General features: G+C 40.5%; 2 protein-coding genes across 4 annotated transcripts; both read left to right on the top strand.

Moving 5' to 3' along the window:
- The first annotated feature begins 1,602 nt into the window (after nucleotides 1-1,602).
- malt1 (MALT paracaspase 1) lies at nucleotides 1,603-12,796 on the top strand. Of its 3 annotated transcripts, none has more exons than XM_038704309.1 (17): nucleotides 1,603-1,725; nucleotides 3,120-3,286; nucleotides 3,635-3,756; nucleotides 5,028-5,175; nucleotides 5,632-5,810; nucleotides 6,038-6,134; nucleotides 6,242-6,289; nucleotides 6,937-6,960; nucleotides 7,050-7,094; nucleotides 8,360-8,563; nucleotides 8,681-8,858; nucleotides 9,080-9,151; nucleotides 9,248-9,375; nucleotides 9,993-10,142; nucleotides 11,039-11,196; nucleotides 11,415-11,540; nucleotides 12,091-12,796. In XM_038704309.1, the coding sequence occupies exons 2-17, from the start codon at nucleotides 3,130-3,132 to the stop codon at nucleotides 12,592-12,594; spliced, it is 2,340 nt and encodes a 779-aa protein (XP_038560237.1). In that variant the 5' UTR covers nucleotides 1,603-1,725; nucleotides 3,120-3,129; the 3' UTR covers nucleotides 12,595-12,796. The 3 variants fall into 3 exon arrangements, with proteins under 3 accessions (XP_038560237.1, XP_038560234.1, XP_038560235.1); XM_038704306.1 differs by lacking the exon at nucleotides 1,603-1,725 and adding an exon at nucleotides 1,911-2,234; XM_038704307.1 differs by lacking the exons at nucleotides 1,603-1,725; nucleotides 6,242-6,289 and adding an exon at nucleotides 1,915-2,234.
- A 1,658-nt stretch (nucleotides 12,797-14,454) lies between these two features.
- emb (embigin) lies at nucleotides 14,455-24,421 on the top strand. Its single transcript, XM_038704313.1, has 9 exons — nucleotides 14,455-14,606; nucleotides 15,774-15,851; nucleotides 16,067-16,250; nucleotides 16,788-16,870; nucleotides 19,888-20,024; nucleotides 20,374-20,535; nucleotides 22,939-23,056; nucleotides 23,143-23,173; nucleotides 23,262-24,421. Exons 1-9 carry the CDS (start codon nucleotides 14,534-14,536, stop codon nucleotides 23,320-23,322), a joined length of 927 nt encoding a protein of 308 aa, XP_038560241.1. The 5' UTR covers nucleotides 14,455-14,533; the 3' UTR covers nucleotides 23,323-24,421.
- Nucleotides 24,422-27,321: the final 2,900 nt, after the last annotated feature.

Here is a 27,321-nt window from a genome sequence, read left to right as displayed (position 1 = left end):
TCCTTAGGTTTGAACGTGAGTAGCTGTTTGTCTATGTGTGGCCCTGAAGCTGAGATTTTACATAACCATAGATGACCTGCTCACACCTGGAAAATGGGGGGAAATGTAGTCCTGAAGAAGGGGAGGGGTTTGACTGCCTTCCTCACAGGAGAGCCAGTGAGTGCAGAAGGTGCGTCTTGTTTAACCCCGCCAAGATCGATAGAAACCTCGATAATGCTAGTTAGTTAATGCAGTGATATATTCTGATATGTTTTATTTGCATATTATAAACGGAATGTCACTCCTCTCATACTAAAGCCTCTTCTGCAAGACGAAACACGAGGAGATAACGGTTATTGACATCTAGTTAGCATTAATAAGCTAACAGTCAAACCCGTGGTTTATGGCGTATCTAAATTAACCCAGCAGCTAGTTACTGAAAATGCACATAACAACAACTACCTTACTAAACTGGATTATGGTTTAACTATTCAACTTTGCAAAGTCCCTCCGGCTACGTCCGCAAACTGTTATTCCAGCCATACCTAGCTAGCTAATATTTAGCAACGGTTAGCCCTGCTAGATTAGCTATTATTTTTTATTATGCTGCATTCCAGACAACTCGGAACTCTAAAGTACAATAGAGCGCCACTCAAAACCACCGTACGTTGTAAATGGTAAACCATCAACTAAAAGGCAAAGTGAAGTATATTTACCTGTATTTAATTAAAAAATGCATGCTGTCTTATAGTAAAACCTGTTCTGAATGTTACAGTTTTTCTCAATTGCTTGAACACATTTCCTGAAATTATGCCTCTTTTTCTTGAAACACTAAACACAACTTCTCACCTAATTCCCCAAACATCCTATTTTCAGGTCATAATGAAGCTTTCCACTCAAAACCATTCAATCTTAATGAAAAACCAAACTTTGCTTTCAGACATAACACACAGGCACTCAAAAATACACACACACACACACACAAACACAAACACAAATATACAACACAGTTTTACACACTGGTGGGACAAATTCAAAACAATACTACTAAAACTGGTTATTAATATGTTGCTTGTGGTTCTCCCCCTCAAAAACCTTTTCACATGATGAACACAACAAAAGAAATAACACATGTAAACATTTGCTCATTTTTTATTCCTTAGTGTGCTGTACAGTATGTCACACCAAACAACAAATTATTCTGCCCCAGCATCCTGTCTTTGGTCTGGGACAGGCCAGAGATTCTTGTTCTCCACCTCCTCCTTCGCCCTACTCCTCCTCTGCCTCCTCCTACTCCTCATCTCATCATTTACTCCTATCCCATCTCCTCCTCCATCTCCTACCATTCCTCTTCCTTCACCTCTTCCTCTGCTCCATACTGCTCTTCCTCCTCCTCTTCCTCCTCCTCTTCCTGCTCTTCCTCCTCCTCCTCCTCCTCTATGGTGTTCTCTACCTCTTCTGTAATTGATGTTGAATTATGTCGCCAATGGTTTGGTAGCTGGTTACGGTAAACAATCTCTGAAATCAGCTTTTGAAATGGCTTTTTAATTAACATCAAGGGTAGGCTACTGTACACTTGGCAAAGAAACACCAGTTTTTCACGGTTTTTGTTTGTTTTTTCTCCTTACAGTCTGGCGTCGTGAACCCGGAATGCTTGGAGGTCGGAATGTTGGAAATTTCAACTTAGAAATTCCGACCTCCAATTTTGACGGGAAGGCACCATTAGCCAGAGACAACTGACAACAGGTAGCCTACTTAATGGAAAGTGAAAATTTATACCTACCATCATTCATGTCACTCATCTGACATGTGTATAAATACTGAAAGGAGGTATAAAAAGGTGTTGGCAAAATTTTACGACTTACATTTTAGCCAACCTGCAAAAGAACGTAGAGCGCCTTATCTTGACGTACACACAATCTTTGGCAAAAGCGGCCCACAGCTGCGTGCGCGGAAATCCGTGACAATGTAGTCAGTAGAGGTGTTTTTTTCAACTTCTTCCAGGAAGTGGACTTTTTGTCTTATAGTGAATTGTTGTCAAGTGTAGCACCAGAGTTTCCAGTCGGAGAGAAACGCGTTTATGGTAAACCTTTCTTGCTGGCTGCCATGTCTGAATCTTTGGAGCGGTCCACAAATATCAGCCTGTTTAGAGAGCCGGTTGTGAAGAAGCTCTGTGAGGTGTTGGACAAGTCCAGCAATAAAGGATGGCGAAAACTTGGAGACATAGTCAGCAGTGACAGACGGTTTAAAGTCAGGTAAGCTGAAACGCAAACGGGATGTAAACTATATAAAATCACTGTAATGTTTTAAAACAATCCTAAAATCGGAATATGACACCCAAAACTATAGGTAACGTCCGTCTATTTAATGTATTTTAGAATTACAGTCCCAAGTAGTTTAGTTGTGTGCGTCAAGAAGACAGTGTTATGCACTGTATGGCAAGAACATTACGCTAATGCCTGTTTCACATGTATATACTCATGTGAAGGAGTATTTTATAATACAGGACGATGAGATAACATAATAGATATGAAGGACATTGTAATGTTGAAGAATGTAAACCTACTGTAAACAAATGCTTATCTAGAGCAGTGACTGTACTTGAACCCCAATGGGTAGCCCAGTTACCAGACTGGACAAGACTATCCTCCGTTTTCCACCAACTTGAGTCAGTTGCAAGTTGACTATTTTTGATAAGAAAAGCAACAAAAAGCTAAAAATAAAGATAGCCTACAGTACAGTACAGTACAGTTTGTGTCGCTCCAAATGGTAGTAGTAAAAATTAGTAGTAAACTTGGCCAAAGCTACTAAAAAATGCCCTTGAACAATACCATAAAGCCATCCAATCTATAAAAAGGGGTATGATAATGGGGTACATCTGACAAAAATGTTTGGGAACCTCTGATCTAGAGGGTCTAAAAACACAGCTGAATTAGTTATTTAATAGATACAATGAATGTAATAAATACATTTTCCACTACACCTGAGTCTTCACTCCCTGGTTCCCTGGCTCTTCACTTTGTGTTCTTTATTGAGAGCTGCTGACGACCTGAGTGAAATTCCTCATATTTGTCAACACAATCGATTGATTCTGATGTCTGAAATATGATGTGCTGTCAATTTCTTGCACCGTTCTGCAGCTCAAACGACATGGAGATGTGCTCTCTGAAGGTGCTGGAGCTGGAGGGCAGCCCGAGCCGCATGCTGCTGAGGCTGATGGGAGAGCGAGGCTGCACCACGGGTCACCTGATTGACTACCTCCACACTCTGGGCAACTCAGAGGCCCTGCAGTGCCTGAAACCATCAGGTACACTCAAACCGCCTCTGAGCCTGTATACTATGTTGTTAAGTATCCAGACAAGGTTGAGCTTTGTTTTGTGTGTTGTATTTATGGCGTAAAGGGGATTAATGACTTTATGGTGTTTGGATGATACTTCCAGTACAGTACATTGCCAGGCCAGATTTCAGCCAGTGACACTACAAGCTTGTCTTTGCAAGCAGGGTTCAGTTAGTTTTTGAAATTGGAAACATGTCAGCTTTACACAGAAACTGTCTCATCTTTGCTACACTTATGTAACCCATCTAAAATCTGTTCATTAATTAAATATGTGTGCCAACGTTTGAATTCAAAGTGAAAGTTCCCTTATATGTACAGCCTTGCAGATCCTCATTCAGCCTCAGTCGGTGGCTCTTGTAGCTGGCCACAATCTGCGCCTCAGCTGCCACGCGGTGGGCAAGTCTCCAGTACAGTACCAGTGGTTCAAGACCAAGGAAGAGGTGCGATCACACACATGCTACCTTCCCTTTCCTTTGTGATAAACCTCTTGGTTGTGTTTATGCTTATGTTTTGCATTGTTTCCTCTGTTCTTCATACTTTTGTCCTTTTGTTTCTATGTCAGTCCATAAGGTTGATGTGAAACTGATACACCCTGTGCAAACATTTCAGACATTCAGTTTGTCCACGTCAGAGGCCTCAGAAAGGAACTTAAATACAAAAAGCAATATAGTCTTTCAGCTTTCCATGATGTTTACACTGCATTTACAAGCTGTGTAAAATTAATATTAAATGTACTCTTCAGTAGTTGGTTAGCAGATTTTAATTTTGCAAAACATGTCATATATCTTCCCGTCCTACGATAGAGGAGCCGGGTGTCCAAAAAGACTCTTAACTTACATAAAAACGCAGAATTCTCACATTACAACCTTTTAAATGTGCTACGTTTTATGTAAATGTTGGTCCCCTGAAAATGAACTGGACACTGTTCCCCTTTCCACTTACATATTAAACCAGTTTCCTTTAGAGCTGGCCATCCACAATTTTAAAAGGGAAAGTTACATACCATGAAACTTACACTAATAGCTGCCTACCCCGTTTACTGGCCTGGTGTGGGAACACATTTTGACAAATAATCGTAGGTCTCCAGTAAATGCCTAGTCTGGTTTTTATAGAAGTCCTTTGGTTGTATAAAACCTCTTAAACCCTCTTTAGCAGCTTCTAGCAGCTTCTAAGCTGCTAAAGAGGGTGACTTTGTATCCACTAAGCTGCTTAGTGCATACAAATTTTAATGTTTAAACATATGATCAGTATGGACATGCTACACATCGTTGGATCAGTTAGATTCCCCACAATTCAATCATTCAGTTCATCGAACAGAAACAGCAAGCCTGTCCCAAATATAGGCAGGGTGAATTCAGTGATTTTAGCCAATAAAAGCCCTATTAATCAAAGTTTTACGGTGTGTAGTAATTACAGTATGTGAACCCTTTAGATATACCTGGATTTCTGCATAAATTGGTCATAAATTGTGACCTGATCTTCATTTCAGCCACAATAACAGTCAAACACAGTCTGCTTAAACTAATACCACACAAACAATTTTATGTTTTCATGTTTTTATTGAACACACCGTGTAAACATGAAACAGGGTATGAAGTGGGGCTACGGAGATGAGATTTCAGTCTGCTAATGGGGACTGCTGTTTCTCTTGGGCTGGAAGGATATTACACCTTGTGTATTGTTAAATGGATTCACATTTTCACCCCCTAAGGTGCCAAACAACTCATCTCCAGACCTGGTTATAAGTCCAGTCCATCTGAAGGATGCCGGCTTTTACATCTGCAGGGTCAACTGTGGAGATACTTTTGAATTCAGCCAGTGGGCTCAGGTGGACGTCCTGAATGTTGCTGTGTCTTGCGGTAAGATGCTGCAGTCCCACTTGCGGTTTTGTTGTGTTGTGTGCTGGACAGGAAACATTTCTGAAAAGTGACTTCTGTTGGAATTGAATCCCTAACTCGAGCACTTTCCCCAAAAATAGTCAGAATGTTTTATCTGGATGTAGTTGTCTAGTGACGGGTGAGAGCAACCCCCCCTCCCCTGATTCCAACACGGGTCTACAGTTTATTAAACATGCAACTTTTAAATGTACTTAACGTACTGGTTTTATGGTAACGTGTCTTTAAGTGTCCTGAAAAGCGCTATAGAAATAAAATGTATTATTATTTTATTTACTTTTTATTATTATTATTAACTGACCCCAACGCCAAAGAGCCAGGCTCGTTGGTATGGCAGTCCAAGTGCATTTTAAACAGAAGGGACGGTACTCTGTCACAAGTTGATAATGTACTAATGATGTCTCCCCCCCCAATCACCAGGGCAGAGTTATCATTCATTAGAAGGTCGGCTGAAGTTGGTGATCCAACCTCAGTCCCAGCGGCTACATGTTGGGGAAAACCTGCTGCTGGAGTGTGGAGCCATGGGACGGCCGATCCCCAGATACCAATGGCACAGAAATGGAGTCCCAATCCCCAACGCCTCAAAGAGGAAACTTTTGGTGAGGAGTGGTTGTTGGAGAGGATTTATAATCCTGGCGCTGTAATAACAATTTGACTTTTTACTTCTTGTTTGGAAACAATTTTCTCGAACACGCGGACTGGTGTTTTGTTGGTTTGGTTTGAGTTTACCGTTTGAAGTTCACTAAATTGTTACCACTGTTCACTAATTTTCCATCCTATGTTTTTTACGGGCTAAGGCTTAATAAAAAATGTCTGCGCATTTCAGATTCCTCATGTGATGCAGGATCAGCACGGCAGGTACCGCTGTGAGATCAGCAGCAGCACTGAGAGAATGTGGACCAATGAAGTTGACATTGTGATAGGTATGTCACACTTGAGTGTATTTTTTGACACTGCATTTACAGTCCAGTAAAACCAGCTCTGTTGTCATAATGTCTGAGTGATGATTTGCTCTGTTCTCGGCTGAAAGCACCAAGGATATCTGTCCAGATATCAGAGGCAATGGAGTGCTCTGAAGGTAGAGTTGAAGGGACTGGTGCATGGTGTATCTAATGGGAATTGAGTGACAATTAGTAGGCGTTTGCTGCATCCAAATGTTAAACATAACTCTAAATTGAATAATCCACATCAATGGACTAATGTCATTACTTTCAACTAATTGTGGCTGGATGGCTATATTCTGTATTTGTCTTATTGTCAACAAATCCCATGAATCAATGTGGGCCAATGTGTAAACCATCCTTCGTCCCCAACAAATGCTCAAATTGCTCTTGTTTTCTTAAAACTACAGTGACCAGCCAGGCCTTTCTCAAAAATGAAACCATATATTAGTGACCTGAATATTAATGTCATCAGTAGACACCAGAGCACGTGAGGCTGCCAGAGACAGGATAGGGAAGTGAGAAAGAATTGAGAGGTGGACTAATGCTTTTCATGGGATTTGTTGTTGACAATAAGAAAACCGTAGAGTAACTCTAACCTTACTCTCAAATTTAATTGTGATTAGTTGATTTGATTGCATGAAAAGTAGATTTCTCTTCTTCTGTAAGGCTTACCTTCCTTTGACTAATCATCTTTACCTGAATCAAAAGAACATTTTTCTAACACCGACGTAAAAATGCTCAGCTTATCTGTTAGTAAAGTATTTGTATTTTTGATTCCTAGATGACGTTTACGCCATTGGAGGAGGTAAGAGTAATCATACTCATCACGTATCTATACACGCCTATTGAACACGTTTTCCTACACTTGCTGTGATCCTCTGTTGTGTGTTTTAGGTTCCAGTGAATTTTTTCTAAACAGTATTCCAGAACAACTTTATGGTAAGTTTATTTTGACACATTTCTTAATGAAAACTGTAGTGAATTATTAAAATATGTTTTTATAACTTTACTTACTGTAGTGATTAATATGCCTGAGGCACAGTTTCTCTATATGTCCCCTCTGTAACCGTGTGTCGGATTAGGATCTTTGTCCTGATCTACCGTCAGTTCCCTTTTCAACATGAACACCAAAATTAAGATGTGAAACTTGTAACAGATGATGTCCGTAGCCGCACCGAGACGGAATAATACCACACAGTTTAATCAGCTTCTCTAATCAATGACACAGAGTGTCAGTATATGTTGCAGGGCTGGTGTATTACATGGAAGCAAATGTCATTGTGTTTTGTGTTCACCACAATATAACCCACTTCCTTCCTCTCTGCATTTCATTGTTATTTAAATTTTTATTGCCACTGCCTGAATAACTGGCGTATCCGTTAAAAACGTTGTGAATTTATGTAAAGTTCAGTTCTTTACAGATCTTTATTGACATTAAGGTGGAATTTTTTTTGTTGTTTTGTCCTGTTCAACAGATAAAGTACAGCTTAAAGAGTAAGATCAAGAGTAAAAGCCAACCAAAAAAACACAGCAAAAGACAACAAAACCACATTAAATTGAGATAGATCAATGTGGCGGGCAAGTTAAACAAACGACACGAACGTAAATCCTCACCAACACTGACTGGTTAGAAATGAGTGTAGTTGAGTTTCACTACCTGCTGCAACAAAAACAAACTCAGTACAGTCAGTTAATAAGTATCCTCATCAAAAATATGTTCTTAATGTGTTAATGTAAAAATGTTATTTGTTAATATATATTTATTGAATTCTCTAACTTAAAAGTAGTGGCCTCAAATATCCCGTATTTGTATGGCTGTAGTTTCTGTTAACTTGTTCACCTCCTGTACTTGTAGTTCAGCCAGCGAACAGGCTTTAGCAGGGAAAATCCAGAAAATCTGAGCTAACTAGTTGTTGTTGTTGTTTTAACAATACTTGTATTTTCTATTTTATATATGTATTCTATGTTGGAGAAAACTTCAAAATATACAGTGCACTCATTTGGACCATTGTATAAAAGCCCAAATATTAAGAAAGCACATTCATCACTTGATTTTGTAAACTTTCCAGAAAACAGGACTTGACCACTATCGCAATACACCATGGAAACAATAAATGTCATTGATGCAAATTGTCCTGTACGAGTTGTCCTCCCTCCCGTAGTTTAACAGTATAGTTTTCTCCTTCTCCCATGTCCCCTCCCAGCAACTGACAAAGTGGCCCTGCTGATCGGCAACCTGTCTTACCAGAACCACCCGCAGCTCAAAGCTCCCATGGTGGACGTGTACGACCTCACCAACCTCCTGCGGCAGCTAAACTTCCAGGTGGTTTCACTGCTGGACCTCACAGAGTCAGAGATGAGAAACGCTGTTGATGAGTTCCTGTTGCTGCTTCACAAGGGAGTGTATGGTTCGTTGGGATTTTACAAACCCGTGGGTGGCTATGGATGTGGTAGTAGATCCGGAAATACTCACATTACATGACTTATGTTTCAAGAAGAACTGAAGTACACACTTCCCTCTGTAGGTCTGCTGTACTACGCTGGTCATGGGTACGAGAACTACGGCAATAGTTTCATGGTGCCGGTTGACGCCCCAAACCCGTACCGCTCAGCCAACTGTTTGTGTGTGCAGAGCATCCTCAAGCTGATGCAGGAGAAGGAGACGGGCCTCAATGTTTTCCTGCTGGACATGTGCAGGAAGCGGTGAGTCCTGGACGCTGTGGGTCATTCCTTTCAGTCTAATCACATGTAACTGAGATTGACCGAACGTTCCCCCCGTTGGTCTTATGTTATACACATTTGTTTTTGTGTGTGATTCCATGGCAGGACCCTTAAGGATTTATTTTCCCTTCATCATTGAGCTGTTTGTGATTTATCGCCTGGGTTTGCATGTTAAAAGGTTTATAGATTTATTAATTTTCCAGGAACATTCATGATGAGAGCACTCCAAACATTGTCTTGAGGGTTACGGCCAACATTGTCTTTGGATACGCTACGTAAGTTTAAAACATCTGTTATCATTCAAAACTACATTTCCACACTCTCTGTTTTACAAGAATATAAAATGTTACGTTCTTTGTTTGGCTGTTCAGGTGCCAAGACGCCGAGGCCTTCGAGCTGAGCTCCAGTGGCTTCACCAACGGTGTGTTTGTCAAGTTTTTGAAGAAACGACTGCTAGACGATGAGAAGATCACCGTGGTGCTCGACAGAGTCGCAGAGGGTGAGAGACGAACATAAACATGATATATGAAAACATCACATATACTGTAGCCCTGCAAGAAGTACTGAGATAAATGGTGAAAAATATAGTTATCAGAAATATAATATATGCAAAGGAAAGATTATTTACTGTAGTCTTGACATTCTGTAATCACCTTGTCCATCAATAAGACCAGTTTGCAGTATTTGTTTATAAAATATGACTGTTTATGGTTTCTGTAATTCCCACAGGATGTGTATTTTTTTTTTCCAATAGAAAAGTATTAAAGTTAATTTTAAATTAGCTTGCTTTGTATTATTAATGTCAATTGTATCAGCTTTCTTGTGGGACAATGGAGTTTCCCTTTCAATGGATGGTTAATGATCCTTTATGATTTGAGGTTTCTGTAAAATGCCCTTACCATTAAACAACGTTTAGAAGACACACAAGAAATGTCTTGAACATTAGCTCCTAGTGGGCAAATTAATTGTACTTAAAATAAAAGTGCTTCCTGCAGTGTTGTAAACGCTTTTGGTTGGACCCAGTTTCAACTCATGTAATGGGAGTTTGGGACATTTTGTGAGGCGTTACAGTCGAGACAGGCTGACATGTGATGGATGAATGTTTTTGGTGTTCAGACATGGGTCAGTTTGATGCTACGAAGGGGAAGCAGGCTCTGGAGATCCGCAGTAGTCTGTCAGAGAGGAGAGCGCTGACTGATCCTATTCTGCCCGGCGACAGCGCTGATCTCGCTCACGCTCACAGCCGCCAATGGGCCAAGGCTCACGGTGAGTTTAAAACGCGATTTCTGGACTTCATTTTAAAAACATTTGTTTATCTACTTGCTATCGCTGCACTAGGAAGCCCCCGTTTGCTTATGGCGGCTCAGTGCTGGACGCTCAGTCAAATGTTGACTCTGGTTAATGGTGCTGAAGCACACAGTACTCACTCACAACAAGCACAGAACAGCGAGAATCACCTGATCACCTTATCACCTCTTCCTCTTACGTCCGCTAATAAATATTTGCTTATGGAAAGCAGAAGCCACTAGGTCTTGCAGCGAGGAAACTTGTGACCCCATAAAGGTAAAGATTTTTAGAAGCCAGTATTTCATTAGAAGATTTTGATAATAGTCAGAAAAAACATGTATTTGTGTATCAGAAATATATATTGTCCTTTCTTATCTTGTGAAACCGCAGATTTATCTTGGGATCCCTTTGGGGATCCCGACCTCAGGTTGCGAGTCTCTGCTGTATAAGACTTTTCCGCACTTTTTGTGGTGATTTTCTATAATAACAATGACGTTTATTAGTCATTTCAAACTAATCATTTAAGACAGACTTTTTTGTTGTTATGTAATTTGTTGACTGTTCGTACAAAGAAGAGAAGGTGTGAATTTTTTTGTCACGCAAAAAATATTCTATTCAGTCAAAAGCGTCTGGATAACTGGCAAAATGCTGAAATTAAACGCACAAAGTGGATGTGTCTTATGATAAATCAATAAATATTCACAAACTATTACAAAAAATTTATTAGTGAACAGATTGGGCTAATGGGCATTTTTAAAAAAATGTTTAAATATGACATAACATGAGGACTTGGGAGTGGAGCGTGAAAACCAGGTGCAGCTTTTGAAGTCAGTCCAGTATATAGCACTTGAAATGTCTGGTTATTTTTATTCCAGAGCTTCCTGAAAGTATGTGTCTCAACTTTGACTGCGGGGCTCAGATCAAGTTGGGCTTTGCTGCGGAGTTTTCCAATGTGCTCGTGATTTACACTCACATCGTGAAGAAGCCCGAGGACATGTCCCTCTGCCAGGCCCACGTCACAGACTTCTCACAGGTCAGTATGTTGTCATGAACTCTGGTTATTTTTTTTTTTTTCTATCTTACCGGTCTAACAGGACCTCTGTAGGGAAATTAGATAATTAAATCAGAATTTAATTAGAATTCACTTTTTCACTTCAGACTTATTGCAATTCCACCCAAGATGAATTTGAGGGTGGGTGAGTACGTATGTGCATACTGTACACTGCCACCTGCTTCTTTTCCTTACTGCAGGACCTCGACGTGGATCCTAAAGAGATGAACAGAGAGACTCCGGAGGAGACAGGGATCTACTTTCTGTCCAGCAGCCTGCCGCAGCACTGTCTTTACACCAGAGTCAGCTCGCTGCAGAAGCTCAGGGTAAAGACTCAACATGACTTTGTCACAAGACATCGTAGTATATAATACTGTGTGAAAACCCAGCCTCCTTAAACCAAAACAACTGTGTTTATACTCTTCTTCCCAAAAAGTTCTGAAAGTTTTTGTTATGTGCCTTAAGGTTTTTTTTATTATCCTATTAAGGAAGCATGTCGTCTCGTGATTACATAACAAAGCTAAGAGACTGCACAGAATGCTAATGGTGACGTTTAGCAGGTATACTGTTAACCATGTTTACCTTAGCTTAGCATGTTAGCATGCACTATTTAGCATCAAACACAAAGTGTAGCTGATGCTGATGGGCGCTGCTGTTGGTGTATAAAGGAAATGTTTGACCTGCTGGTGGCACTGGACAAAAGATCAGAAGGATTCGCGCTCTGACATAATGACTGTCCATGCAAAATATTTCTTCAATATTTTGTTCAGATGTTTTAGTCATGCTAGAGCATGTTTTTTGCTCTAGCATGACTTTTTATTTATGACAAGGGATCCTGTTATGTTGCTTAATACTTCTATTTCTTGCATGCAACAGGAGGAACTGGTCTTCACCGTGTGCCTCCAGGGCACCTTCACAGCCATGGACGACGATCCTGTCCACTGGACCAAAAGCATCAATATTGGCAAGCCGCTGATCGCCCGACTGGACCTGCACCGGGCCATGCGGCGAAATAGCTGCCTGAAGACGTGTCTGATGCCTCACAGCCCATCCCACAGCCCCTGTCACAGCCCCTGTCACAGCCCTGGCCCTGAACACCGCCTCCACCTCCATCACGGGGCGCACCAGGCCCAGGACTACAGCCGACTGTCACCACAACATCACTACCTGGACGTCTACGAGCATCTTCAGGGTGCAGTGGGAGGCTGTGGGGATTCGTACTACGAAAACCTCAGCCAGTCTCGCTATGAACCTGCGTACGACTCAGCCGGTGGGCTTTCAAGCTCACCGGGCAGGCTCAGCATCCCTATAGAGGCCAGTGACGACATCACCGAGCTTCAGACTGTGTTCATCAACAGTCTGCAGCTTCAGCAGCAGTGAAACGGCTGGTGGATGTCATCGATATTTGTCATTTGTCTCATGGTGTATCGGGATTACTGCTGCTCTTTCTGTTACATGTTGTGACCACATATGTTTTATTTTTATAATATTCTTCAAGTTATAAGCATTATTTTCCTCAACAAGCTGTACACTGACGTTTTGTTCTTGAGTTTTGGTAATACATTTTTACAACAATGAAAAAGTGTAAACTGTCATATTTGTACCACAAGGCCGTTTTGATTCTCTTACTTTTGCCAAACACAAAAGCAAAGATACTGGATGGTAATTGTCAAGATCAGACATGTCACAGTCCTTGTGTAAACTTGCTGGGATTTTACCTCTCACAAAGGTTGGTTTAACAGTACAAGCCAAATGTGCACAAACTAAAGGGGCATTACGATAAAGAAGATAGAGGATTAAGCAATCTGCATATAAGGCCTTGCCTGCCCTCGTTGCAAGTACATAATTGGAAACCTTTGCATAATCCCTCCATATGTAACTAGTATAGAAGAAGAAAACAAAGAAGAGCTCCCTCTGCTGTTAATAAACATCTAAGGCAGCCAGCAGAAATTTTATTTCCACAAAGCTATTACTCTTTGTTTTTTCTGTCTTCTAGCTGTCCCCCACAGGATGGCAGTAAATTTGGACTTAATTTTCCTCCAGCAGCTGCTTCTGCTTCTCCCCTCCCGACTCTCTGGCCTGCATTTTCCAATGTCATCAGCTTCTCTTATATCATTGTTGTTTATTAGTCTCCCTCCGCACCTCAGTGAAACTTTCCACTTTTCTGCTGGGATTTAAGGCACTCTTTGCTTTATTTTCCTTTTGGATTGACCTGATCGTAAGAATGCACAGACTGAGGGCTGCCGCAGTCCCGCTGTATTATTTCTACATGTGACAATGTGGCACGTGCAGAATTAATCTCCTTACACAAGAAGCCATCAGTCCTGTGCTGGGATGGACGCACACTGTGACAGTATGAGCTGAAAATTAGGTCAACAGTTCAACCCCTTCTTTGCTTTTACAATATGTCTTCATCAGGGTAAGACTTGTTTGTAAGAGGAACAACTTATTAAGAAACAGTTGAGAAAGGGGATGAAAAGGAACTTTACACACAACTGTGAAAACATAATGGAATTTAGTAACAAATTAATGTGGAAAGGACGGAGAATGGTACCAAACCAATGTGGACACAGTCTGGTGAAGAAATTGATTACAAATATCCCTAATCCAAGGAGTGTGTGCGATGTAGCGAGAGCTGTGTGTGCCCGTGTGCATCCATGATGCCATACATGACTGCGTTTATCTCTGTTATTATAGATATTGCTCACAGGGGTTTTGTTTCTGGGGGTGGATAGAGCGGCTACTCAAGCAGAACCACTCTTAACTGAGTTACTCAAGTAGATGTAGAAGTTAAAGATTGAAAAGTGGCTCTTTGGAAATCTACTCTGTAATTTATGAGTACATTATCTGATAATCTATAACAGAATTCCTTGTTTTAGAATATGCTCAAAAAATTACGATTGTATGAAAAATCGATAGTTTCCTCTCCAGGATGTTTTCATGAGGGCAAGCAGGTCATGTGACCTTCAACATAACAGTGGCACCTTGCAGAAGTCTCCGCAGCAGCAACATAATAGCACTCAGATCAGGACAGATGATAATATATGTATCACACACTGAGCGACATTTAGCTTCAAAGAACAGGAGTGTTTATTTCAGCATGTTCTGTTCCCTGCAGCACAGCACCGAGCTAAGAACCCAGTCTGACTGAATAATGGATGGAGTCAGCCACCCACAGACTGCAGGGTGATATCATGGCTGCGTCACTTGTGCAGCTGAAGGAGGAGGGGTGGGCTGGTTTATACGATGCAGCAGGCAGAGACAGGAGAGAGAACGAGTGAGGAACCTGCCCACGGAGAGGACAGAGAGGAAAATAATCATGTCAGCCACCTGGAAGCAGCTCTTCTTTCAGATCCAGCTGCTTCTCGTCTTCTGCAGACACATCAATACAAGTAAATGGCTCTTTGAGTTTAATTTTGAATGTGTGTGGTTGTGTTAAAACCTTGCTCTGTCTTCTCTTTTCCTCACTAAATGACCTGCAACCTTGTGTGAGGTGTAGAATGTCATAGGATTTCCACATTATTTTCCTTTTTAATGCCCCCAAAAAGTATTCTTGTCAGGGTGAAAAAGACTAAGCAATTGCATCATCACGGGACACCGAAACTCTACATAAAAAAAACCCCCAAGAGCAGTTACTTATGTAAGCATTGCCAGTGCCAGTGTGTAGAAGAAAAAGAGAGAAAGAAATCTGATTTAAAAGGCTTTTTTATATAGTAACTGTTATGAGGGATATCAAAATGATCATCATTCAGGCAAACTGATCATTCAGTTTAATGCATTATGTTTTATGCTTGCTATCCATTTACAGTCACCTCTGGATGTACCCAGTTATCTTTGATGTAATATCTCGAGTAGTTTTTGTCTTTAGGGAATTAAAAAAACATGATTTCAGTGTTAATAGGTTAATCTCCAGAGGCTTAAGGAAACAAATAGCTGTATTTATTTCACTGCAAATTTGAATACATTTCTACGTTTGATCCTGCACTTGAGATATTTTTGTGTGTATTTATTTTAGTTGTTTGTTTTAGCTTGTCTGTGTTTCATCTTCATTGCTGTGCTCAACAATGACCTTGAGCTACATCTGTTTGTATAAAAGGAGCAGTGTGAAGATCAATCAATCAATCATCAATACATATCAAGTATCAACAAAGCAAACCACCTTGTGCAACCTAATAATCACTTTGCAACACCCAGGTAACCACCCAGAGGGTGAAACGTCTTAAAGAAGTCCAGTTGTCTTTGACACCCTAGTTATCGCAATAAAACCCACCAACCACTCATCCAAAGGACTTCTTCAGTTCTTCTTCAGAACTGAAGAAGTGGATGAGGGACGAAACGTCTTCCAGTATCTTCAACCAAGTCCAGTTGCCCTTGATTTTAACCTTTGTTGGATAACTATGACCTGGATGACTGAGAATCTTCATAGACTACCACCAACTTAGAAACACCCAAGAACACAACTTCCTTAATACACATTTTTACCAAAGTAAACAACTTTGCCTTACTAAATGTTATTAAATGTAGCCTGTTCTTACTGTAAATATTTGTTTTCCTGTCAGAGACACCTGGCCCAACGCCCCCACCGCTTGTTCCCATCAATCTCTTGCCAACAGATGAACGGAGCGTTGTTCTTAAAGGTAACTGTTTTCAAATATCAGTCTTGATCAGCTTGATCTGCAGTTTATGCTAGGGGATCATTTAGCTCCAGCAGAACATTTTGACGAGGTGACAATCTTAGCTGTAAAATGGAGCAGTGTTATGGCAGAGATGTGTGTTTTGTCAGATCACAATGAGTGTTGCATGTGTCTGATCTGTCCATCATGTCTGTGTTTGAAATCAACTCTCCACACAGGTGAGAGTCACACTGAGAAAGTTGAACTACTGAACCCCGTCAATCTAGCACTGGAGTGTACATGGACCGGTAACCAGAACAAACTACCAAACATAACTGCGTTCTGGACAAAAGATGGGGATGAAATTGAGGACAGCCATCTCACAGTGCAGTTGGAGAATGAGCAGTATAATCTCAAGACAGTGTAAGTACTTCATTATTCAATCCACGTGATTCAGAAAGTACACTTTTATCCTAATTAGTCTGTCTTGATAGGTAGATGCCCCTATCCACTGCGTGCTGTGTTGTCTGATATTTCAAATGAATGCATGTTTGTGTATTATCTGCATATAATATTACATTTTATACCAATTTCATATTTTTCTCCTTTACCACACCTTTATAAGTTGAGTTGGATGTCTGAAAACTTATCAGTCGGCACTGCCGGTCTGTAACTGCAATTGTAAAAAAAATCTTTATTTCTGGTAGTTAAATTTAGTTTAGAATTCCATCCATCCATCGTCAACCGCTTATCCCGCGTACAGGGTCGCTGGGTAGTTTAGAATTATTTTATTTAAATATATAAAGACTTTATATCATTTACTTGAAAGCTTAGCACATTTTAATGCATATTAGTCATGTCTTGATAAAAAGAATTGTGGATCCTATTATATACAGACGTTTACCCTAAATTTAACAATGTGTTTTGGTATAATATCTCTAATGTATTTTTGCTTTACAGGTTCAACATTGTTAGTGAAGAAAACCTTGGAAATTACTCATGCGTGTTTGGAAGTGAAGCAAAAATAGACTTTGTTTTGGCAGGTACAGATCACATCCTTTCATGAGATATATATATATACTGTAATATATATATATATATATATATATATATATATATATATATATATACACTGTAATATATATAGACATATATACTGTTATATATATATATATATATATATACATACACACACACACACACACACACACACACACACACACACACACACAGTGAGGAAAATAAGTATTTGAACACCCTGCTATTTTGCAGGGGGTCTGAAATTGTCATCATAGGTACATGTCCACTGTGAGAGACATAATCTAAAAAAGAAAATCCAGAAATCACAACGTATGATTTTTTTAACTATTTATTTGTATGATACAGCTGCAAATAAGTATTTGAACACCTGAGAAAATCAATGTTAATATTTGGTACAGTAGCCTTTGTTTGCAATTACAGAGGTCAAACGTTTCCTGTAGTTTTTCACCAGGTTTGCACACACTGCAGGAGGGATTTTGGCCCACTCCTCCACACAGATCTTCTCTAGATCAGTCAGGTTTCTGGGCTGTCGCTGAGAAAGACGGAGTTTGAGCTCCCTCCAAAGATTCTCTTTTTGGTTTAGGTCTGGAGACTGGCTAGGCCACGCCAGAACCTTGATATGCTTCTTACAGAGCCACTCCTTGGTTATCCTGGCTGTGTGCTTCGGGTCATTGTCATGTTGGAAGACCCGGCCTCGACCAATCTTCAATGCTCTAACTGAGGGAAGGAGATTGTTCCCCAAAATCTCGCAATACATGGCCCCGGTCATCCTCTCCTTAATACAGTGCAGTCGCCCTGTCCCATGTGCAGAAAAACACCCCCAAAGCATGATGCTACCACCCCCATGCTTCACAGTAGGGATGCTGTTCTTGGGATGGTACTCATCATTCTTCTTCCTCCAAACACGGTTAGTGGAATTATGACCAAAAAGTTCTATTTTGGTCTCATCTGACCACATGACTTCCTCCCATGACTCCTCTGGATCATCCAAATGGTCACTGGCAAACGGGCCTTGACATGTGCTGGTTTAAGCAGGGGAGCCTTCCGTGCCATGCATGATTTCAAACCATGACGTCTTAGTGTATTACCAACAGTAACCTTGGAAACGGTGGTCCCAGCTCTTTTCAGGTCATTGACCAGCTCCTCCCGTGTAGTTCTGGGCTGATTTCTCACCTTTCTTAGGATCATTGAGACCTGACCTTTTTTTTTAGATTATGTCTCTCACAGTGGACATGCACCTATGATGACAATTTCAGACCCCTCCGTGATGTGAAGTGGGAGAACTTGCAAAATAGCAGGGTGTTCAAATACTTATTTTCCTCACTGTATATGTATATATATGTGTGTGTATATATATATGTGTGTATATATGTGTGTGTGTATATATATGTGTGTATATATATGTGTGTGTGTGTATATATGTGTATATATGTGTGTGTGTGTATATATATACAGTGCCTTGCGAAAGTATTCGGCCCCCTTTCAGGCTTCAAACATAAAGATATAAAACTGTAATTTTTTGTGAAGAATCAACAACAAGTGGGACACAATTACGAAGTGGAACGAAATTTATTGGATATTTCAAACCTTTTTAACAAATAAAAAACTGAAAAATTGGGCGTGCAAAATTTTTCGGCCCCTTTACTTTCAGTGCAGCAAACTCTCTCCAGAAGTTCAGTAAGGATCTCTGAATGATCCAATGTTGACCTAAATGACTAATGATGGTAAATAGAATCCACCTGTGTGAAAACAAGTCTCTGTATAAATACACCTGCTCTGTGATGGTCTCAGAGGTCCGTTTAAAGTGCAGAGAGCATCATGAAGAACAAGGAACACACCAGGCAGGTCCGAGATACTGTTGTGGAGAAGTTTAAAGCCGATTTGGATACAAAAAGATTTCCCAAGCTTTAAACATCCCAAGGAGCACTGTGTAAGCAATAATATTGAAATGCAAGGAGTATCAGACCACTGCAAATCTACGAAGACCCGGCCGTCCCTCTAAACTTTCAGCTCATACAAGGAGAAGACTGATCAGAGATGCAGCCAAGAGGCCCATGATCACTCTGGATGAACTGCAGAGATCTACAGCTGAGGTGGGAGACTCTGTCCATAGGACAACAATCAGTCGTATACTGCACAAATCTGGCCTTTATGGAAGAGTGGCAAGAAGAAAGCCATTTCTTAAAGATATCCATAAAAAGTCTCGTTTAAAGTTTGCCACAAGCCACCTGGGAGACACACAAAACATGTGGAAGAAGGTGCTCTGGTCAGATGAAACCAAAATCGAACTTTTTGGCTTTTCTTCAGCAGGGACAGGGAAGATGGTTAAAATTGATGGGAAGATGGATGGAGCCAAATACAGGACCATTCTGGAAGAAAACCTGATGGAGTCTGCAAAAGACCTGAGACTGGGACGGAGATTTGTCTTCCAACAAGACAATGATCCAAAACATAAAGCAAAATCTACACTGGAATGGTTCACAAATAAACATATCCAGGTGTTAGAATGGCCAAGTCAAAGTCCAGACCTGAATCCAATCGAGAATCTGTGGAAAGAACTGAAAACTGCTGTTCACAAACGCTCTCCATCCAACCTCACTGAGCTCGAGCTGTTTTGCAAGGAGGAATGGGCAAAGATTTCAGTCTCTCGATGTGCAAAACTGATAGAGACGTACCCCAAGCGACTTACAGCTGTAATCGCAGCAAAAGGTGGCGCTACAAAGTATTAACTTAAGGGGGCTGAATAATTTTGCACGCCCAATTTTTCAGTTTTTTATTTGTTAAAAAAGTTTGAAATATCCAATAAATTTCGTTCCACTTCATGATTTACAGTTTTATATCTTTATGTTTGAAGCCTGCAATGTGGCAAAAGGTCGAAAAGTTCAAGGGAGCCGAATACTTTCGCAAGGCTGTGTGTGTGTATGAATATTGATATTTACACTGGGTAACTATGTCTGAAGGGTACAAAATGCCGTGCCATTTTCTCATTACTGTGCCTTTTGTTCTTGTTGTACACCAGCTCCACAGATTGGTGAGATGCGAGATAAGCCGATAGTCAGCTATGTGGCGGACTCTGTGGTGATTGCATGTAAAATGGAAGAAACCAAACCGAAACCCAGCAGCTGGAAATGGTTCAAAGCAAATGGTACAGACAAGGTGGGTGATCTGCTCAGAGCTTCCTGTGGTTTTAAGTGACATTTGTGTCGCTGGTGACTTTTGAATTGACACATTTTCAACATTTTCACACACGCATGGTGTAAACAGGTGTTTTCACTTATTTGCCTGATTGGACGTCTTCTTCACCTTTTTAAGGCAGGACAGCTAAATCCTTTATCATTTTTATTAATGCTTGCAGTTTGACTTCACTTACAACCAGTGTAATTCCACACCTGTGCAGAGGTCTCATCAGCCCACGTATCTGAAAACATCTGGGCAGGTGTGCAGGGCCTTTAAATTCAAGGACCCAAACTTGGCTTCTGACCTGTTGGACTAAAATTTGTTCTAGGAGCAGATCTTCGCTGGTGCAGAATCTACCCGATATAAAATCACAAACGTGGAGTGGAAGACCAAACTGGAGGTGTTCAACCTGACAGAGGCTGACTCCGGCTTGTACTACTGTGGTGCGGTGTACCCCCTCAGCACCACGATGGGCCACGTGGAGCTGAAGGTCAGTCATGGTGCAATTTTAAGTGTTTTTCTAGTTTATGGTATTTAATAATTCTACTACATTCAAGAAGGAAATATTGGACTTTTTACTTCACTATATTTATCTAACAGCTGTATTTACTTGTTACCTTTCAAGATTACACCAATGGTTCTCAACCTTTTGGGCTTGTGACCTATAACAAAAACAGTGTTTTCTTGGGGCCACTCAGTTGTTTATGAGTAGTTAACACATTTCCCCTGTAAACTTTTCAAAGGGTTCAAATTTAACAACAGCTTGAGATGTTAAACTCTCCAATATTTCTCAAAAAAAGCCACAATTGGAGAAAAGTCCAAAAGAGTCATACTAATTTGTGTAGCAGAACTTTGTTTTTTATTCTTGTCTATCCCGTTAATCATCTCACAACCCCTCAGATTTATCTTGTGACCCTTATACTGGGAACCACTAGACTCATCTATCTAACTGTATATAAAACTCCACCTCAACCAGCTACAGCAGTAAAATGCTTCTTACGCAATGATGCTTCAATATTAATATTAATGCCGATATCTGGCATTTTGAGGTAATCTGCATCGGCCGATACCTGCCCTCACAAGGTCGATATATCTTCCTCAATGACAGCACATCTAATGTAAAACCATTATTTTAAATACACGGCTCAAAAAACTTAAGGATTAATGGAACACTTCGTCATCACAGTATAACACACATCAATCTGTCCAGTTAGGAAGCATATGCAATTGTGAATCGGCGACACCAGTTTTGGTGCAAATGAAAGTGACAACAGGTGCACTGGAGAGGCAACAGCAAGATCCATCCAAGGGGGGTAAGCCAGAGAACAGACAGTGAAGCAGACCAAAGCCTGCATGGAGGGATCCATGTAGGCCCAAAAATGACGTCCAAACCCTGTGACACCCTGGCGCACGTGAGAGATGTAACCATATTAATTAGATTATAAACTCTCGGCAATCAAAAAAAATATCACAGCAATCGGAGACGCTGCGTTGGTGTTTGGCAGGTGAACCTTGCAGGTGGGCTGATTAAACAGTGACGATCCGAGTCAGACAAACACACTGAGCCATGAAACTTTTTGTTGGCACAGCCATGCAGCTACCAGAATTACGGTGTTTCTGCCATTGTTCTACGTCATTAAACGGTTATGCTGTGCGATCATGTGCAGTAGACACTGGTGCCAACAGGAAGTAACCCTGTAGTAGTATTTTATTGGTCCAAAACTGGCTCTCCATTCAAATCAGCGGGGTGGCTTCGTCCAGTAATATACGGTCTATGGATCCATCCATCCATCGTCAACCGCTTATCCTGCGTACAGGGTCGCGGGGTGGCTGGAGCCAATCCCAGCTGACATCGGGGTACACCCGGGACAGGTCGCCAGTCCATCGCAGGGCCACACATAGACAAACAACCAGGCACACGTAAGGACAATTTAGCGTCACCAATTAACCCTTAATTAACTGGCCTTGAACGACCAAGGTTCGAACCCACGACCTTCTTGCTGTGAGGTGACCGTGCTAACCGCTGCACCACTACGATGCCCCGCAACAGCAAGATAACCCCCAAAAAAGGGAATGGTTTTGCAGGTGGTGGCCACAGACAGTTGCTCTCTCCTAGTCCTTCCTGACTGATTGTTCTCTAGTTTTGCGTTTTACTAGTGTCCTTGTCACTACTGGTAGCATGAGGTGGTACCTGCAGTCCATTCAGGTTGCACAGGTAGTCCAGCTTCTACAGCACGGCACATCCATATGTGCTGTCGAAAGATGGTTAGCTGTGTCTCCCAGCACAGTCTCTGCTCCTTTTTGTGAGGAGGAACTGGATGAGCACTGCCAGAGCCCTACAAAATGACCTCCAACGGGCTACTGGTTTGCATATTTCTGTCCAAACTGTCACAAACAGACTTCATGGGGGTGGCATGAGAGCCCACCGTCCTCTAGTAGAGAACTGCCCCCATGTTGTTTTACCCTGACCCTGGGGAACTGAGGACCAGTATAATCTGAAATGGACCGCTTTTACACCAGCGTAAGAGAAAATGTGATGTTGGTGTGTAAGCAGAGCAGGATTACTCATTACACAGGTATAAAAGACTAACATGTAAGATTGAATATGGAAATATTCATTAAGCAGAAAAGCAATAAGTTCTCACAAAGTGATCTCTTGTTACACTTTCACACAGGGTGCTGCACTTCTCATCTGTCACTCTGAATCACATGTAATCATTTTACATTTAATTTTCACGTCAATATTAGATTATACTCTGCATGGAGTAATGGAATTATACGTCACTTTTTGAGTACATTCTGCTGTGCTTCTATTTTAGTAGGCTTTTGAATGTAGGACCTTCACTTGTAATGGAGTAGTTTTACATGTGTGTACTGTGACTGTTACTCGAAGGTCATCAGCTTCTTTGAGCCTCTGAAACCCTTCATAGCCATCGTGGTCGAAGTGATCATCCTGGTCGCCGCCATCCTGCTCTACGAGAGAAGTCGGTCCAAGAAAGACAACACAGCAGGTAGTCAGACAGCATGCGAACGTTCATGTTTACAGCAGTGTGGAGTATGTTGTATTCTAACTTGAAATGATCTGCCTCATTCTCAGAGAATGCGATGAACAACCAAACTAACACAGCGTGAGTACTGTGGGAATGGTGCCAATTTCTCTAAATGTTTGAATATATTTGTGATTTTTCATGATGCACATTTTTGTGCCCTCATCAGGTCACAGGAAGAAAATAACGGATCAGAGGGAAGTTCTTCAATGAGACAGCGGAAAGTTTAAAGACTGCATATGCAACAAAACCACTCTTCTTTAAAACTGTTGACGTATTTATTTTCTAAATGTGAACGAGCTCAAAAGCAATATCTTAGCAACTATTTTGTGTATATGAAATCTATTATAATCCAAATATTTTCACCAAACAAAGTGCAATAACCACCACTTAACAATCATTCCTTTTGATTCGTACATAAGTAGCCTCTTTTTTATGAATGAGTTGTATTTTTCACTCTGTTTCACTAGAAGATATGTTTTTTTATTTTTAATCTGTGGTGTCATGATGGCTAAAACAGCAAAGCATTAACCTGTGTTTTTTTTTAGTCTTTAACCCTGTATCTCCTCACTTCTTTTGAAAACAAACTGGTATAATCACTGTGCATGACACTTCTCTGTCAAAAAGGAAGTGCATTATTTTATTTTTGGCAATAACTTAAACCTCAGCTCCTTCTGTGATTTATGCATTATGGTTTGTGAGCAGTGCCTTACACTTTTAAAAACACTTAAGTAGGCATTCCTTCTATTCTTGCAACAACTGTCACTTTTTATAGTTTATCTTGAAGCAACGTGTGCCTAAGACACAGTGTATTACCTTAATAACACATATATATCAAAATATATCATCATATATGCAGATGCTTGTTTATCTTTTTCATTTAAATCTACCACAAGGGTCAGATTTAATCATGACTTCAACTGTGTGTCTTTAGTTGTCAACTTGCACTTAACCTATAAAGTGTACCACTGTAAACAAGCAAAGTAAAACTACACATCACTGTATTTGTGTTGGTTTCAGTAACTGCCCGTAGTAACTATCAACTTGTTTTTAGTGTTAGTTGATGATGGTGGCCTATGTGGAGACAGAGCATCCATAAAGGCGAACTCCACCTATTTCACAGTCTGCTGGAAGGTCTTTGTGTCAACAGTACATGATAGCTGTATAAATCCTTGCAAGCTCCAGAGCAACGTTATTATCATTAACGGAAAACTAGGTGTGAAAAAACATTTTCGTTAACTGAAATAAACATAAAAACAAAAAATGATAATTGAAATTGTATTGTCTGTTTGCAAAACTTACTAAAATACACTAAAATTATAGAGTAAATGTAAAAGTCGTTGTCAATTTATTTCCTAGGTCCTACACAAGAGTAGTATTTTGGGTGGATGTGAAATCTTATATTCCAGTTTCTTAGCTGTGCCAGTTTTCAGCCCACGCCCCTCACCTGGCATCATGGCGGGCGAAAGGTGGGAGAAAGCAGCAGAGTCCCATATTCCCAAAAAAAAAAAGACTGAACTAAACTGAAACAAAGCATTTTAAAAAATGAACTACAATAGCAAACGCTGTGATGAATTTAAAGCTGATGATACACGGAGCAACTTTTAGAGCAATGGTGCTGGGCAATGTTGCCATCAATGGCAATGAGTAAAGATAACTACCGTATCCCCTTCCCCCATCACTCCGCCACCCTCCCCACACCACCACTATCCGTTCAAAACATAGTCGGACTTGCCACCAGCAAGATTGCTCAAAAAGTTGCCCTGTGTATCATCAGCTTAACTCCTTTGAAGTTCTCACTCTTGAAGTTGGAGGGCTGCAACCTATCATATTTGTTATAATTTATCACCCCCAAAACCGCCTGGAGGATTTTTATCAGAACTTCCTGAATTTTTATATACTCTGGTTTTAAATTATGACAGAATTGTTCTTTGTGGCGATTTTAATATTCATGTTGATGACCCCAACAATGTTAATGCAACTGACACCAAAGTGTTTCAAAGTTTTGCGCATTCTTTCAGAGCCAAAGCCAACACCTGTCTGATTCCAACACCAACAATCTGGTCGATCACTTCAATCATATCTGCTTATTGTCACTAAATATTACTGCTCCTCTAAAGGTTAGGCCTACGTCTAAAGCTAGTAAGCAACCCTGGATAAATGACAGCATTCGCAGCCTCAAAAGGGAATGCAGGAAAGCAGAGACTGGAAAAAATCCAGTCTTCAAGTCCATTACCTCAGTCTGAAGGATTTATTAATTAACTACAATAAAATGGTTAAGGATGCGAGAACACACTATTTTTCTGAACTCATTACTACTTATAAACACAATCCCAGGTTTCTGTTTAAGACTGTGGATCAGCTGGTAAACCCAACCCCTCCTTGTGCCTCAGCTGGAAGTAATGATGACTGTGAATTGTTTTTATCTTATTTTACCAATAAGGTGGTGTCAATCAGAGCCTCTATTACCCCCACTGCCTCTTACTCAGAGGTTCCTCACCAGCAACAAGAGAGTTTTAACCAGTTTTATCCCATCGACTTGTCTGAGCTTTTAAAAACAGTATCACAAATGAGAGTGTCCTCCGGCCCACTTTATGTAATACCTACAAAATTTTTACTGAAAGTAATAGATTCTGTTGGGCCCCATTTGATCTCTATTTTCAACAGCTCCCCATCTACTGGTTGTGTCCATGATTATTTTAAAACGGCTTGCGTGAACCCACTTTTAAAGAAACCTGGTTTAGATCCCTCCCTCCCACAAAATTTTAGACCAATTTCAAAACTGCCTTTTATTGCAAATATTCTACAAAGAATTGTGTCCAAACAGCTGCTCACTGTACTGGAAAATAACAAAATATTTGCGTGTCTGTAAACAACTATGTCTCCTCATTCTGTCCAGTTAAATATGGTGTGCCTCAGGGGTCGGTCTTAGGACACATTTTGTTTTCCTTGTATCTGCTTCCCCTTGGACATATTATCCATAAACATGGCATTTCTTTTCATATTTATGCTGGTGACACACAAATATACTTGCCCGTCAGATCCACAGACCCTGGAATGCTGAGTTCACTTAACAACTGCCTTTGTGAAGTTAAAAAATGGATGTCAAATAATTTCCTCCAGCTGAACTCAGACAAAACAGAAATCCTGGTCATCGGGTCTCAGCAGATGGCAAATCAAATATTGCCATCCGCTGGTTCCCTAGTAAATCACATTAAGCCTGTGGCAAAGAACTTTGGTGTTTGGTTTGATAGTAATTTAAATTTCGAGCAGCACACCACAAAGCTTGTTCAATCATGTTTTTATCAACTTAGAAATATAGCTAAAATTCGATCTATGTTAACTTTTAAGGACACAGAGACCATTTTACACGCCTTCATCTCATCACACCTGGATTATTGCAACAGCCTTTTCACCTGTTTAACCCAAAAATCTATTGATCGACTCCAGACTGTCCAGAACTCAGCTGCCAGGCTTTTAACCAGAACAAAGAAATATGACCACATTACTCCTATTTTAGCTTCATTACACTGGCTCCCAGTATGTTTTAGAATTGACTTTAAAATTCTATTGATTACTTTTAAAGCTCTTCATGGCCTCTCGCCTTGTTATATTTATGACCTTTTAGTCCCATATGCACCAGCACGTACCTTGAGATCCTCGGGCAGAGGTCTGTTGTCTGTTCCAGAGTCTCGACTGAAAACTAAAGGGGACAGAGTGTTTGCTGTCAGGGCCCCGAGGCTCTGGAACAGCCTGCCCGAGGAAATCAGGTTGGCTGAGTCAGTGAACTCTTAAGTCCCTTCTTAAAACATACTTTTATAGGAGAGCCTGTCCCGATCTTATTTGATTTATTTTATCCCTTTTATTTTATTCTATTTTATTTATTTATCTTAAACGTGTATTTTAGTCTTTTCAATGTTTTCTTGCTTTTATCTTGTATTGTTTCTGTATTATTGTTTTTGGGGTATTATTGTCTTTACACTTGTTAAAGCACTTTGTAACTTGTTTTTGAAAAGTGCTCAACAAATAAAGATTATTATTATCCATTAGTTGCATTATGGGTAATGTAGGCAGCAGTCCAACGCTAAATCTTTTTAGCACTGTTTGATAGGAAAGTGGGTGTATGAGGAAAAATGTCTTCTTCAAACTGTTGTAGACTGTACCAACAAACACGAATGTCAATTTGAAAAGTGTTTTATTTTTGCATAAATACAATCTGCACAGTGATA

This window comes from Micropterus salmoides, unplaced genomic scaffold (genome assembly GCF_014851395.1).
Source record: "Micropterus salmoides isolate LMB-PRFRI ecotype aquatic unplaced genomic scaffold, ASM1485139v1 Ms_hic_scaffold_7, whole genome shotgun sequence".
NCBI lineage: Eukaryota > Metazoa > Chordata > Actinopteri > Centrarchiformes > Centrarchidae > Micropterus > Micropterus salmoides.
This window is presented reverse-complemented; position numbering and strand designations above follow the sequence as displayed.

What these genes read in the sequence shown, in the direction of transcription:
- malt1 (XM_038704306.1), top strand. Translation starts at nt 2,086, where the DNA reads ATGTCTGAATCTTTGGAGCGGTCCACAAATATCAGCCTGTTTAGAGAG. An exon ending in GCTCGACAGAGTCGCAGAGG is followed by an intron (nt 9,376 to 9,992) that starts GTGAGAGACGAA and finishes TTTGGTGTTCAG; the next exon opens with ACATGGGTCAGTTTGATGCT. An exon ending in CCAATGGGCCAAGGCTCACG is followed by an intron (nt 10,143 to 11,038) that starts GTGAGTTTAAAA and finishes TTTTTATTCCAG; the next exon opens with AGCTTCCTGAAAGTATGTGT.
- emb (XM_038704313.1), top strand. Translation starts at nt 14,534, where the DNA reads ATGTCAGCCACCTGGAAGCAGCTCTTCTTTCAGATCCAGCTGCTTCTC. An exon ending in CTGCAGACACATCAATACAA is followed by an intron (nt 14,607 to 15,773) that starts GTAAATGGCTCT and finishes TTTTCCTGTCAG; the next exon opens with AGACACCTGGCCCAACGCCC. An exon ending in TGGGCCACGTGGAGCTGAAG is followed by an intron (nt 20,536 to 22,938) that starts GTCAGTCATGGT and finishes TGTTACTCGAAG; the next exon opens with GTCATCAGCTTCTTTGAGCC.